Below are 14,348 nucleotides of genomic sequence, written 5' to 3'. Positions count from 1 at the left end.
TTTAATCGTTTCTGTAATAGTAAAGAGTCTGAACAGGTATTGGAAGCCTATGGCCTTTCTTGAAGGTGCACCTGACGTAGAGGCCAGTAAGAGCTTAAAGGGGGAGTGACTGACCATACTTAAAAAAAAAAAGGTTAAAGAGCAGTAGTGAAACAGAAGAGAGGACAGACATCAGCACCAAAGAGGAAGGCACTTGAATTTTGAAAAACTACCCCACCTACAGGGAGCCATCAGGAATTAATTTCTGCAGCAGGTAAGATGACTTAAATAACAGGGTTATCCTTTTTGACTGTAAATTTGGATGAAGACATATGTGAAGAGATGGTATTTCCTTGCGAAACCCTTGCAATAATGAACATTTAAGGAAAACATTGACTCTTTTGATAGACATTTAAAGGACTTTTTTTCCACTGTAAACTTATTACTATAATTGTTATTTGTGCATAAGTGGCTTATTTGTTGTGTGTTTTATAATGTAATCCATGTGGGGGATGGGTGTGCTGCAGTACGGGATTTTATAAATTGTTGCTTACATTGTTGTATGTATTTTTCAGTATTTATAATAACAAATCTTCATTCTAGTCTTACATTTGCTACTGTTGGTATGCTCTGTACTTGTTGTGGCTGGTAGGAAAGCAGTGTTGGTAACTCTCTGGATCATTTATGTATTTGTTTCTTTTTGCTGCCACTCCAGAGATCCATGAAAAACCTAAATTGAAGTTTAATATTGAATAGCTTTGAGGTAAGAAATGACAAGCCACAATAACATAGATAGAACACACAGATGACACACACTGCATGGTCTGAACATAAGGCTCTGCAGCTCTCCAGTAGCGGTGCTAACCACCATGCAGCCAGATGTTTGCTGGACAGCACAAGGATGGCAAGCAAAAGAGAAGAATGATCTTCTTAATGATCATTCCTTCTGCACCAGGACTCTTTACTTCTTTGTAACAGGGGAATCCTACCACTGGCTTCTTTACCAAAAAATGGAAGAAGCACATGTAAGACTTCCTTGGTGGCTTTTTCATCTTTAGTGCCATCAAGAAGTCTTCGTCTCTTGTGGGTTACAATCAAGATGACACTCAGTCCCATTCTGGCCATCATAATGTCTTGTGCACAATTAATTTCCAGGTGGGAAGTCCCTGGTGGATGGACAGGTGGCCCGACCGATTAAACCTTTGGCACCTTTCCTGGCCAGGATAGAAGAGAAGAACTGTCTCTGGGGCCCACATTTATCCCCCATGACACTAGATGGCAGTAGCCCTGGATATCGGTGCCCGTTTGGACACCAGCAAGGAATGCTGGGAATTGTAGTCCAGTAATGCAGCCCTGCTGGGGTCTGGGGGTGCCACAAGAGGCTGCTGCAGGGAGATACACTCCCCAGCAGAAGTACTCCCAGATCCTCAATAAAAGGGACTGCACTGCCTTGTCCAGGACAGTCGTAAATGGCAGGGCAACACTCGAATGGAGGAGAAAGGAAGAAGACACTTGTGTTTGTGCTTGTGTTTACAAGGCATTTGTAATGAACACCCCCTTTATCTGAACTGAGACTGCCTTGTGTGTTTGTGTTTGGGGTTTGGGGCTCACTGGTGCCTCCTAGCCTTCACAATCAATATCTTACAAAATGTAGGTGCAGGAGTAGATTAACACCCTCAGAATATCGCAGTTTGACATACCATTGACATCGACCTGCTACCTGAATTTCAGAGCGTAGGAAAATTTTAATCTGATGCACAAATGAAATGTGAAAGAGTGCATCAGTTTCAAAGTATACATTCTGCAGTGACAACATTCGCTGGTGATGCCATGCTGTAGTTCCATCTCAATTCAGGTACTACAAGTGTATTCATATTTTTAAATATTTTAAATTAAAGCTTTATGTTTCTGCATTAATAATCCTGTCTTTGGTGTCACATACCTTGCTGCTACTACTGTGTTTTATTTTGTTACTTAGAATATACTTGTAAGCTGGGGGGCATGGTGGCACAGTGGTAGCCCTGCCACCTTGCAGTAAAGAGACCAAGGTTCATATCCTCCCAGGGTGGAGTTTGCATATTCTCTATGTGGGTTTCCTCTGTATGTTCCAGTTTCCTCCCATAGTCCAGAGACATATAGGTTAGGTAGACTGATGACTCTAAATTGGACCTAGAGTATGGTTGGAATGTATATGTGCATGGACTGATGCCCTGTCCAGGGTTTGTTCCTACCTTGCACCCCTGTGTTAGCTGGGTTGAGTTCCAGAACCCCTTCGAACCCTGGTCAGGACTAAGCGGGATAGAAAAGTCGGCTTAAATTGGTGTTATATTTGGAAGTCACTTGATTTTTTTTTCATAAATTCACATTGTGTTACACAATGAAACAGCATATTTCATCTAAATGTTAACGATAAACAATTCAATCAATTAGAAAGTGCATCAGCTACACCTGAATAATATGAAGATTATGTATTAAGACCATCCATTCATATTTGGATCAAAGAGGATACAAAGATTCTTGGTTCCATTGGGCTCATGGTAGGAGGCAACCATGGCTGATGCTTCCTGTTGATCGCCCCGGCCAGCGAAACACTTAACGGACACTTGGCAGTTCTTATTTGCTAACTAACCAAACAATTTAGAACACTAGGATGCTGGAAAAAGGTGGAGAGTGGGGACATGTCAGCACCACACAAATGGTGGCCTGCACTAGAATTGAAGTGTGAGGTAGAACCGAGAAAAAATATGTATACACCAATCAGGCTTAACATCAAAACCACTGACAGGTGAAGTGAATAACATTGATTATCTTATTAAAATGGCACCTATCAAGGGCTGGGATGTATTAGGCAGGAAGTGAACAGTCAGTTCTTGATGGTGATGTTTTGGAAGCTGGAAAAATAGGCATACGTGAGGATTTGAACAACTTTGACAAGTGCCAAATTGTGATGGCTAGATGACTGATTCAGAGCACCTCCAAAACACCAGGGGCCTCATGTATAAACGGTGCGTACGCACAGAAATTTTGCGTACGAACGTTTCCACGCTCAAATCGCGATGTATAAAACCTAAACTTGGCGTAAAGCCACGCACTTTTCCATGGTACCTCATGCCCTGGCTTACGCAATTTCTCCGCTCGGTTTTGCAGACTGGCAGCACCCAGCGTCAAAGCAGTGCTACTGTTCCTGTGTGGTCACCCTTTCTTTCTTAGATCCACATTCCTGACGCAGCTTTATAAATACACTGAAACTAACTGCTGTGGTGGATTGCCGGCATTTTATTCTGGTCCTCACCCCCAGGCCGCCAGGAGGAGCTCTCCCGACAGCATGATCGTGCCCCGAGTTCCAGCAGGGCCTCATGGACTATGTAGTGTTTATACACAGCCCTGCTGGATACCTTGGGGGCCACCGGGAGTCGCTGTAGGGGGGCTAGCGGACTCTTATGTGCCCTATAACCCAGGAGTGCGTCATCATCACGTGACAGGAAGGAACGACGTGCTCCCAGGCTGAAGAAAGGACTGTTTACCCTGACCCGGAGGGAATAAGGACTTGTGGGTTTGGCCAGGAACCACTTCCGGGTCAGGGGATATAAAAGGACTGTGGGAAAGCCCAGACACTGAGCTGAGCTGGGAGATAGGAGGGCGAAGTGTCTGGGCGAGGAGGATTGGTTTATAGTATTGAGAGTTTATTGTTTTATATGAGTGTGGAGTGGAGGGTGCTTTGTGCACGGTTTAATAGTAAAATAAATACTATTTACACATTCACCTGGTGTTCAGAGTGGTACCTGAGGGTTCAAGAGGTGGACCACGCCTCAATCTGTTACACTGCATATTGTTTATTAGTCTAATGCATCTGATTGTAATTAACCTGCAGCAATATAATGGTCCAGGGAATAGTCATAGTATTCCAAATACCATAACTGCTTTAGCGTTATTACTCTCAATGCATCTTCTTCTTCTTTCAGCTGCTCCCGTTAAGGGTTGCCACAGCAGATCATCTTTTTCCATATTACTCTCACTGCACCACTCGGAGTATTTATATCACTGTATCTGAGTGGGGAATCACAGCAGCAGCTGATCGGAAAGAGAATTATTGGTATAAAGCATGAAACAGACGCTGACTCAGCCACAGCAAAATGTTTCAGAGACTTCCTTGTACGGACTTCACGGTTTAGAAAAAGTTTCATCCCAAGAACTATAAACGCACTAAATCAGTCCATCAAGTGCTCCTTGTAGAACTGTTTGGACTTATAAGTACAATCACCACACTGCAAACTTGGGATACAGTTATAATATTGCACAACCTGCGCCACTTTATAAAGCACGTATTTACGAATGATGATGATATCATTTTTAAGATGAAATGCAGCAAAATATGTTGATTATATTATACAGATAAAACTTTAACTTCATTTAAATAATCTGTATTGTTAATAATTAAACATGTGAGAACACGGTGCCACAGCGCTAGCTAGTTCATGGATTGTTCCTGCATTGCGTTGTATTCTTGCTCGTGCTGACGCGACACTGGAAGAATAGACGGATAGAATAATTAAACATGTACTACGAAGATATTTCAATGTTCCTTAAAACTTTTGAAGAATCGGCGTTCTAAGCTTACAGATGGCTTCACGTCTATTACAGAGTTGATTGTGTGGTGATTGGGTATTTGGAGAAAGAAAAGTAAGGACAGGAATTGGAGGTTAGTACGTTTGAAAGAGACAGTACTGCTGCAATAAATTATTTCATCGAAGGTCACGCATGGCGCAGCAAGCCTCTAGCGTGAGACATGAACAAGCACTGCGCCACCGTGTTCCCATGTTTAATAACATGCTTTAACTCCTATCATCATGAAAAAGATATCCCATATACATCTCAGTATTTTAATTATTCAGAGAGCTGTAATATCACGAATGTAATGGTCCTGCCAGAGAAAAATAAAGCCCGTTTAAGAAGCAGGTAGTGATTCACACACAGAGCACATAGAAGATCAAATACAGAACAAAGCATTTAATGTGCTACTTTAGTTACAATGGGATTTGAGAAACTAATAAATTAAACAATTTTAAGATGAAGTTTATGATGTTCTACTTTAATGGAAAAATAAACTACATGATTAAAGTGGAAATTTCGAGATTAAAGTTGACATTTCGTGCTTTTTTCCCAGTGTGCCTATTTTTTTGTCTGTACCCTAATAAGCTTTCATATGACACTCAGACGGTGGGCTACGACTTGCCTTTTCACAGCGACTTTGATATGTGATTTCTTTTTTATTTCGGAGACTGTGCGACTTTGTGAACTTGAGCTTTCGAGTTTCTCCGACACTCTGTCACTTGATCAACTTCATTTTGTTGATTATACCACTGTTTAAACCAACAAATAGTACGTTTTTCCTTTGCCTCCATTTGGTATTCGCTGAAATTCTTATATTTTCCCCCGTGCTTTTCCCATTGTCTTTTCACAGAAGGCTGAGCTTAAGGGCTATTTATATTGATTTGCATATTCAAAGAGGCGTAATTCTGGGAGGAGTTGGGGCGGGACAGAAGGCGTGTGCATGTGCGTTACTTTTCACGCTGATCCGAATTTATGTAGCAGAAGAACGTGGAAGTTTGCGTACGTACAGATTTCTGCATCTGGATTTTTCTGTGTGTACGCACATTCCTGCTTTTGTGCTTACGCCATGTTATAGTGTGAGTTCTACACACGGCGTTATGCATGAGGCCCTAGGTCTTGTGGGGTGTTCCCAGTATGCAGTGGTTAGTACTAACCAATATATGATATGGTCACGAGTGCCAAAGTATTACTGATGTGAGTGGGCAGTGAAGGCTAGCCTGCCTGATCTGATCCCAGAGAAGAGCTGCTTTTTCGGCACAAATTTCCAAAAAGCTTAATGCTGACCATGAGAGCAAGGTGTCAGAACTTACACTGCATCACAGGTTGTTGTGTGTGGGCCTGCGTAGTTACAGGCTGGTCGGAGTGTTCATACAGACCCCTGTCCTCTGCCTACAATGGGCATTTGAGTGTCACAACTAGACAATGGAGCTATGGAAGAAGGTAGCCTGGTCTGATGAATCACAATTTCTTTTACATGATGTGAATGGCAGTGTGTGTGTGTGTGTGTGTGTGTGTGTGTGTGTGTAAATTGTTTACCTGAGAAGAGATGGCAGCAGGATGCACCAAGGGAAGAAGACAAACCAGCAGAGGCAGTGTAATACTCTGGGCAATTGTTTGCTCGGAAACCTTGGGTCCTGGCATTCATGTGGATTCTACTTTAACATATACCACCTATCAAAAGATTGTGACTGACCACATACACCCCTTCATGGCAACAGTATTCTCTGATGGCAGTGTCCTCTTTAAGGAATGCTCAGGAATGATTTGAGCAACATGACAAAGAATTCAAGGTGTTGACTTGGTCTCCAAATACTCCAGGTCTCAATCTGATCAAGCATCTGTGGGATGTGTTGGAAAACAAGTCCAATCCATAGAGTGTCCACCTCAGAAATTACAAAACTTAAAGGATCTTCTAACATCTTGATACCAGATATTGCAGGGTGACAGCCGCTTTGATGACACAAAGGGGACCTACACAATATTAGGCAGGTTGTGGCTGATTGGCGTATAGTATATATATATATATATATATACAGTATATATATATATATATATATATATACAGTGGAACCTCGGTTTGCGAGTAACTTGGTTTACGAGTGTTTTGCAAGTCGAGCAAAAATTTTTAATAAATTTTCACTTGATAAACGAGCGAGGTCTTGCAGTACGAGTAGTTTGTCTGCTGAGAGTCATGTGATCACAACTGAGCTGATGGTTCTTCTCTCTCTCTCACTGCGGGATTGTGGGCAATCGTCTCCTATTCTCCGTCTGAGTCGGCGTGCCTCACTCATATAGTCAACATCCGTACGAGCGTATAGTGTTTACTACAGCATTAGCATTGTGACTGTGTGCGCGCACGCGCTCGTGTGTGTGTGTGTGTGTATGTGTGCTCGCGCGTGCGTCTGTGCTGTGACGTGCGAGTCCCTGCCTTGCACCCTAAAACACGAAGCTGAGTCTCAGTACTTTAGCAACACAAGCTTTATTCAGCTTGAAACAGCAACAGCGCGGTTATTTATACACAGACACAGCAGTCAGGCAGGGCCCTGCGCATTTATAACGTTCCTTGTTCCTTGTATCACCCATTGACGGCATGTGCGCGATCTTTTCGGATTCGCTTTTACAGAGAACTGCTACAGCGCTGGGAGACTGCGATTGCTTTGGGACGCTCTTCCGTGTGTCATCCTGTTGGGTGCAATCCCACAAGTGTTTAGAAACTCACTCACACCAGCCATGATTCTTTTCAAAGGTAAAGTGCAAGTTAATTTGTTTTATGTATTTTTACTTTATATTTTGTATTAATCATTTTTATATGAATAGTTTTGGGCTGTGGAACAAATCATCTGAGTTTCCATTATTTCTTATGGGGAAATTCACTTTGATATACGAGTGCTTTGGACTACGAGCACGTTTCCGGAATGAATTATGCTCGCAAACCGAGGTTCCACTGTATATATATAGTGGTAGATGACACAGACAGGCAGACATGTTTAAATCACCCAACACACGTTTATTATAAGTCTCCATATTTACAAGTGCACCACAAACCCCAAAGTCCCCAAAAGTCCAGGCCTTCCAACAATGCCTCTTCTTCCTTCAGGCTGCCTCCTTGCCTCTTCCAAGACCTTGTCCTTCCTTTTCTCCTGACTCCAGCCCACGAATGGAGGGAGGTGGCCCCTTTTATAATCACCCGGATGTGCTCCAGGTGCATCCCGACAATCTTCCACCGGCACTCCCCAGTGTGGCGGAAGTGCCGGCTGTGCACCCGGAAGCACTCCGGGGGTCCCCGATCCTCTTCCCCCCAGCACTTCTGGGTGTGGCAGAAGTGCTGAGGTCTAGGGCTCCCAAGGCATTGGGGCACCCCATGGCAGTGACCATGGGCCCCTACAGGGTTGTGCTTCAAAGCTCTGTACCCGTGGTCCCCATAGCCACCAGGGCGGTCACCCCCACATGGTCTGGGGGAGGTGTTAGCCCTCCTCCGGTCCTCCGGGGCATCCCAGCCGGGTTGCCCCCCAGCCACCTGTGACACTATATATATATATATATATATATATATATATATATATATATATATATATATATATATATATATATATATATATTAGGGCTGTCAAAGTTAACATGTTAATGACATGTTAATGCACTCTAACTTTAAAGCCGTTAAAAAAAATTAGTGCCGTTAACACAGGTTCTTTTGACCCTACAAAATTCCCATAGTTCAAGCTGAGCCTGCAAACTAAATGCGTGCCACTCTAGCCTTCAAGTTATTTCTCGTAGAAGTCACTCCATGTTCCTAATTGTTGAACGATGGAAAAAGGTCCATTAAATGGGAAGTTCAGTTTCAAAACTTTGAAACTGGTTTACTCGGAAAAACTAAGGTTGTGTGTAGTTATTGTCAAGCCAAGTTTAGTTATCACCAGAGTACAAGCAGCCTACAATATCACATGCAAGCCAAACATCCATTTTACAATAATAGCATTAGCCCGGGTAATATGCGACAGGCCACGCTTGACAGTGTTTGGCAGAAACCAATGGACTTGTCAACCTCCAGCAAATTAACGGTAGCAACAGCTAAATGGATAGCCACAGCATGCAGGTCGATTTACATAGTGGAGGACGAAGGTCTGCGCGACATAATTCGGATCGCCTCCAACGACCCAACTTATGAATTACCCTCGAGAGCCACAGTCGTAACTAGTATACATGAGCTGTATGATTCAGAGAGGGTAAAACTAGCTAAGGAGTTGGATATCACGGAGACGGTCGCACTTACTGGTGACTACTGGACATCACTTGGAAATCATAGCTACCTCAGGGTTACAACCCATTATATCAAGAAACAGTGGAAACTGCATTCACATGCTTTGACGGTCATGAAAACATCATGCCAAAACATGCGGCAAACATTTTATGGATTTAGCAAAGCAGTGGAACGTTGAGAATAAAGTAAGCACACTCAGTACTCTGCCTTTCTAACACTAGCCATCCATTGTTCACAGCATTCAATGTTCTGTTACAGTGTCTCTGCAGAATAGTGTATTTAACGGCACACTTTCCAAATGCCGAAAGGTAGTGGGGCACTTCAAGCACAGTCCCATCAAATACAGCAGAATTTGAGAAACAGCAAGTCGCGCATGGCCTGAAAACTGAGACACTCGTACAAGATGTACCGACTAGATGGAACTCCACTCTGGAGATGGTGAAGCATATGCGAAGAAACGAGCAACCACTAAGAGATGCACTAACCCTACATAAAACTAATGTGGTCATGCCAACAAATGCTGAGTTGGAGAAACTTCAGAAGCTGGAGGTATTGCTCGAGCCCTGCAGGTAATACACACTTTTTTTTCCAGCAATCTCGCATGCTGTCATTGAAAAATGTGTGTCTCCATCAGTCATTAAATACACATAGTGGAAGTGTGGAGTCTCTTACTTTAGCGGCAAGTTCTTTTTTCATACTGTCGGATAATTGCCAAGCCTTTTAGCATATGGTTTGTCATAAGTCGGATTGATGTTTATGCCATTTTTTATGTAATAAATATGAGTGGGACAAATTTTGTGAAGGGATGTTCATCTTTTGTGATACAGTACGCAATGTTCACTTTGATTTTAAGAACCTTCTCATTAACTTTTATTTTTTGTGTGTCATTAGCAGCGGCCACAGATGACGACATGCCATGTGGGTTTTTTTTATTTGCTTTGTTTTCTGAAAAGCTATGCTTATACGTTATTCTGTTTTAAAATCGGGTTTCCAGTAATGTATGGCATTGAGCCTGCCAGCATTTCTCCCAATGCTTATCAGTACCTGCAAAACATTGGATTGATCATAAAAAAAGGCTGGGAAATCTTTTAGCTACTGTGTGTTAAAACTGGTACTTTTTTGTGTCAGATAATGAGACATTTAGTGGCAGGGGCTGCCTCCTCACATGACGCAACAGTAGTAGCACTGAGTTTAAGTTGGATTGGGAGGGGGGCTTGCCATCCTCTACTCGTTGCCTATTCTCTCCTGTTAATGTTGTGATATTACATTACAGTACATCCACAAAGAATGTTTTTTAATTACAAATTCAATAAAAAAAAAAAAAACTGTTGCACTGTGCAGACCTAATAAAGTTCAGTTATAGTTAAGTATGACTACCTCTATGTAATCCTCAAGTCTATCTTAAAGCTGTTTTGGTATTGTTTTTTTATGTATGAGTGAATACAAATGCATAAAAGGCCCTCACAATTTAATTGATATTGGATAGATTTTGGCAGATATTTTACTGAACTCCTTGGAGGAGAGAAGTTTGTTTCATGTTCAGTGGTGCTGCCCGCTTTATGCCATCGGTCTCAGGTGATGGAGAGTTCAGAGAATGACCCAGCCTATATAATAAAGTTCAAGCAAACCTTCACCATGGACTTGGAGAAATGGAAGGAGAAAACAAACAACACATGGCTAAAGATTTCCACAGCACTTGACACCAGGTTTAAGGACCTTAAGTGCCTACACATAGCTGACAAAGCTAAGGTGTGGTTATTGATTGCTGGCATCCTCAAAGAAGAATGCATCTTTCTTAGTGGCTTCAAAGTCAGAATCTGATGAGGAGGAGGACTGTATTCAAAATGTCTGGCGTGCTATAAAGCAGAGCCTCTCATCAGCATGGAGGATTGCCCCCTAAAGTGGTGGTTCACACATGTTCTGGTATACAAAGAGCTAGCTTGTCTTGCTCGCAAGTACTTAGCAACACCTGCCACATCAGTGCCTTGCGAGAGGTTGTTTTCACTCTCTGGGCATATTGTGTAGAAAAAGCGAGCTGCCTTGTCCTTTTTGACCAAACTTGTATGTTTAAGCAACTGGCTTGGTTTAATAAAATAGAAATAATGTATTATTCATAATAATCCAAAAAGCCAACCTGCTGTTTCTGCTGAGAAATTAACTTGGCTATTAATTTTGAATTGTATTCTGTTTATAAAATCCTGTTTCTGGAGTTTTTGTATGGCTTTTGAGTGAGATTCTGAGTACTGGGGTGTTTTCTGAACAAAGATTTTTAGTGAAGCAGTATGTAGTCGTGTGAAATTAAATCAGATGTGAAAAACTGGCTGTGCAAACATTTGGGTCCCCTTGTAATGATTTGAATGCATGTAACTGCTCAATACTGATTACTTGCAACACCAAATTGGTTGGATTAGCTCATTAAGCCTTGAACTTCACAGACAGGTGTGTCCAATCATGAGAAAAGGTATTTAAGGTGGTCAAATGCAAGTTGTGCTTCCCTTTGACTCTTCTCTGAAGAGGGACAGCATGGGATCCTCAAAGCAACTCTCAAAAGATCTGAAAACAAACATTGTTCAGTATCATGGTTTAGGGGAAGGCTACAAAAAGCTATCTCAGAGGTTTAAACTGTCAGTTTCAACTGTAAGGAATGTAATCAGGAAATGGGAGGCCACAAGCACAGTTGCTGTTAAACCCAGGTCTGGCAGGTCAAGAAAAATACAGGAGCGGCATATTTGCAGGATTGTGAGAATGGTTACAGACAACCCACAGATCACCTCCAAAGACCTGCAAGAACATCTTGCTGCAGATGGTATATCTGTACATCGTTCTACAATTCAGCGCAATTTGCACAATGAACATCTGTATGGCAGGGTGATGAGAAAGAAGCCCTTTCTGCACTCACGCCACAAACAGAGTCACTTGTTGTATGCAAATGCTCATTTAGACAAGCCAGATTCATTTTGGAATAAAGTGCTTTGGACTGATGAGACAAAAATTGAGTTATTTGGTCATAACAAAAGCGCTTTGCATGGTGGAAGAAGAACACCTCATTCCAAGAAAAACACCTGCTACCTACTGTCAAATTTGGTGTAGGTTCCATCATGCTGTGTGGCTAGTTCAGGGACTGGGGCCCTTGTTAAAGTCGAGGGTCGGATGAATTCAACCCAATATCAACAAATTCTTCAGGATAATGTTCAAGCATCAGTCACAAAGTTGAAGTTATGCAGGGGTTGGATATTCCAACAAGACAATGACCCAAAACACAGTTTGAAATCTACAAAGGCATTCATGCAGAGGGAGAAGTACAATGTTCTGGATTGGCCATCACAGTCCCCTGACTTGAATATCATTGAAAATCTATGGGATGATTTGAAGTAGGCTGTCCATGCTCGGCAGCCATCAAATTTAACTGAACTGGAGAGATTTTGTATGGAAGAATGGTCAAAAATACCTCCATCCAGAATCCAGACACTCATCAAAGGCTATAGGAGGCGTCTAGAGGCTGTTAGATTTGCAAAAGGAGGCTCAACTAAGTATTGATGTAATATCTCTGTTGGGGTACCCAAATTTATGCACCCCCCAAATTATTTTGTTATGATGCATATTGCATATTTTCTGTTAATCCAATAAACTTAATGTCACTGCTGAAATACTACTGTTTTCATAAGGCATGTCATATATTAAAAGGAAGTTGCTACTTTGAAAGCACAGCCAATGATACACAGAAATCCAAAGAATTAAGAGGGGTTCCCAAACTTTTTCATATGACTGTATATACACACACACATACACAGGCACACACATATACATATATACATAAATGCTCACATATGCACACACACACACACACAGATTATATATATATATATATATATATATATATATATATATATATATATACAGTATATGTGTGTGTGTGTATATAATATACATACACAGAGATACACATCTATATTCCTTTGTTATTTTTATTTTATTCCCTAGATTTTCTTTATCACTTATCTGTAAATCTGAAAAGGCTAGCACACATCTGTTTGTTTTCATAATGTTGCATTCCGTTTTTTCCAGTAACCCAAGTCTCTCCATTGCATTTCTCAAACGCGCTCCATCCAATCCCGAGTCTCTGACATCCGGCAGCACTTGGTATACGGCAGTCACTCGGACTCCTGGACATGGAATCGTACGTGAGGATATGGAAGCAGCAGCAGAATACATACAGGCAGGCGGAGAATTGTAAACCCCACACAGACAAGAACGGAAAAAGCAATTGAACTCGCGGGACGGGATCTGTGAAGCAACAACGCTAACCACCGCACCACCATACCGCCTAAGGGTATGTCAGTTCTATACTGTTAATATTTAAAAAAAAGTTCCTCTAAGGCTGAATCCGTTTTTCTACAGGAAATGTCATCCATTTCATCAGCTGCAAATACCGTACTGTAACAGAATGGGCACGTCATAGAAATTCCTAATACATTCCTTCTGCCAAGATGATGAATATTTTAACGAATCAATTAAATTAAGGATTCGATATATTACTGCACTTTTATAGAAATTCCAAGACTGCATACGCTGAATTTTATTTCAGTGAAAACCACGTCCTTATTGAAATCACACTTTTCATTTGTGAATTCACTTCTTTCACCCGTATTCCTTGTTAACCTGAAATATTCTCTTACACATTTTACGATCTCAAAACAAATCAAACACTACTGAATAATCGCCACTGAGAATGAATGCAAGCATTAACTTACCTTGCCAGATTCCATTTTCTTCTTGCTGCCCCAAGTTTTCCTGCGTTTTCCCTCTAATGGCTAACGATCCAAGGTCCAGTTATACAAGATTAATAATCAAACTGCCTCTCACGCGGCTGCAGCATGACGGCACAGGTGAGCACACACTGACGACTCTCTAAAGTGCAATAGTTGGGCAAAACAGTGAACACGAGACCACCGGCTGTGACATTTATACTCCATCATCACTGATGCGGGGGTTCGATCGAACTGCATGGCTTTGCCTAATATCTAATACTCAGCAGAACTTTTGAAAAATATAGGTGATGCCGCTTTAGTCATTTGTGATGATTTTTTCATAAAGACGGTGTAGCACGTGGAACGATATTGATTACCACTAAGAACATTTTCTTCAGATGTCATTATAAGCTACTCCAGTCACCTTTTGTGGCATTCTTGATAGAATTCTTAATACCACATTTGTCACACCATGTTGTTAAATAATTCCAGAAATTAGGATATGTCATACAGGTGTCTACACTGCAATGCTACATCATTTGGGACACCTACAATCAGAAAAATTGCACATTTGTCAATGAAGTAGTGTCAAGCTGTCCAGGCATGGTTCCTGTTTTCTCTGTGCTGTAATAGGCTCCAACTTCCCCTAACTCTAAGCTGAATTAGGCTGATTTAGTAATGGAAGGATGTCCCATTTGTTTAGGAATTAATGTCCATTTGTCAATTCTCAAAGTCTGATTAGTCCAATATTT

At 41.6% G+C, this 14,348-nt stretch overlaps 1 protein-coding gene across 1 annotated transcript in view; it reads right to left on the bottom strand.

The window, feature by feature from the left end:
• The window catches only part of slc2a2 (solute carrier family 2 member 2), a 44,188-nt gene extending 30,428 nt beyond the window's left edge, over positions 1 to 13,760 (bottom strand). The window contains exon 1 of the mRNA XM_051922890.1: positions 13,600 to 13,760. Within this exon, the coding sequence (XP_051778850.1) occupies positions 13,600 to 13,614 (15 nt within the window). The 5' untranslated portion in view covers positions 13,615 to 13,760. The remainder of the gene's footprint in view (positions 1 to 13,599) is intronic.
• Positions 13,761 to 14,348: the final 588 nt, after the last annotated feature.

This window comes from Erpetoichthys calabaricus, chromosome 2, assembly GCF_900747795.2.
Source record: "Erpetoichthys calabaricus chromosome 2, fErpCal1.3, whole genome shotgun sequence".
Classification (NCBI taxonomy): domain Eukaryota; kingdom Metazoa; phylum Chordata; class Cladistia; order Polypteriformes; family Polypteridae; genus Erpetoichthys; species Erpetoichthys calabaricus.
Note: the sequence above shows the minus strand (reverse complement) of the source record. Positions and strands in the feature narration are given on the sequence as shown.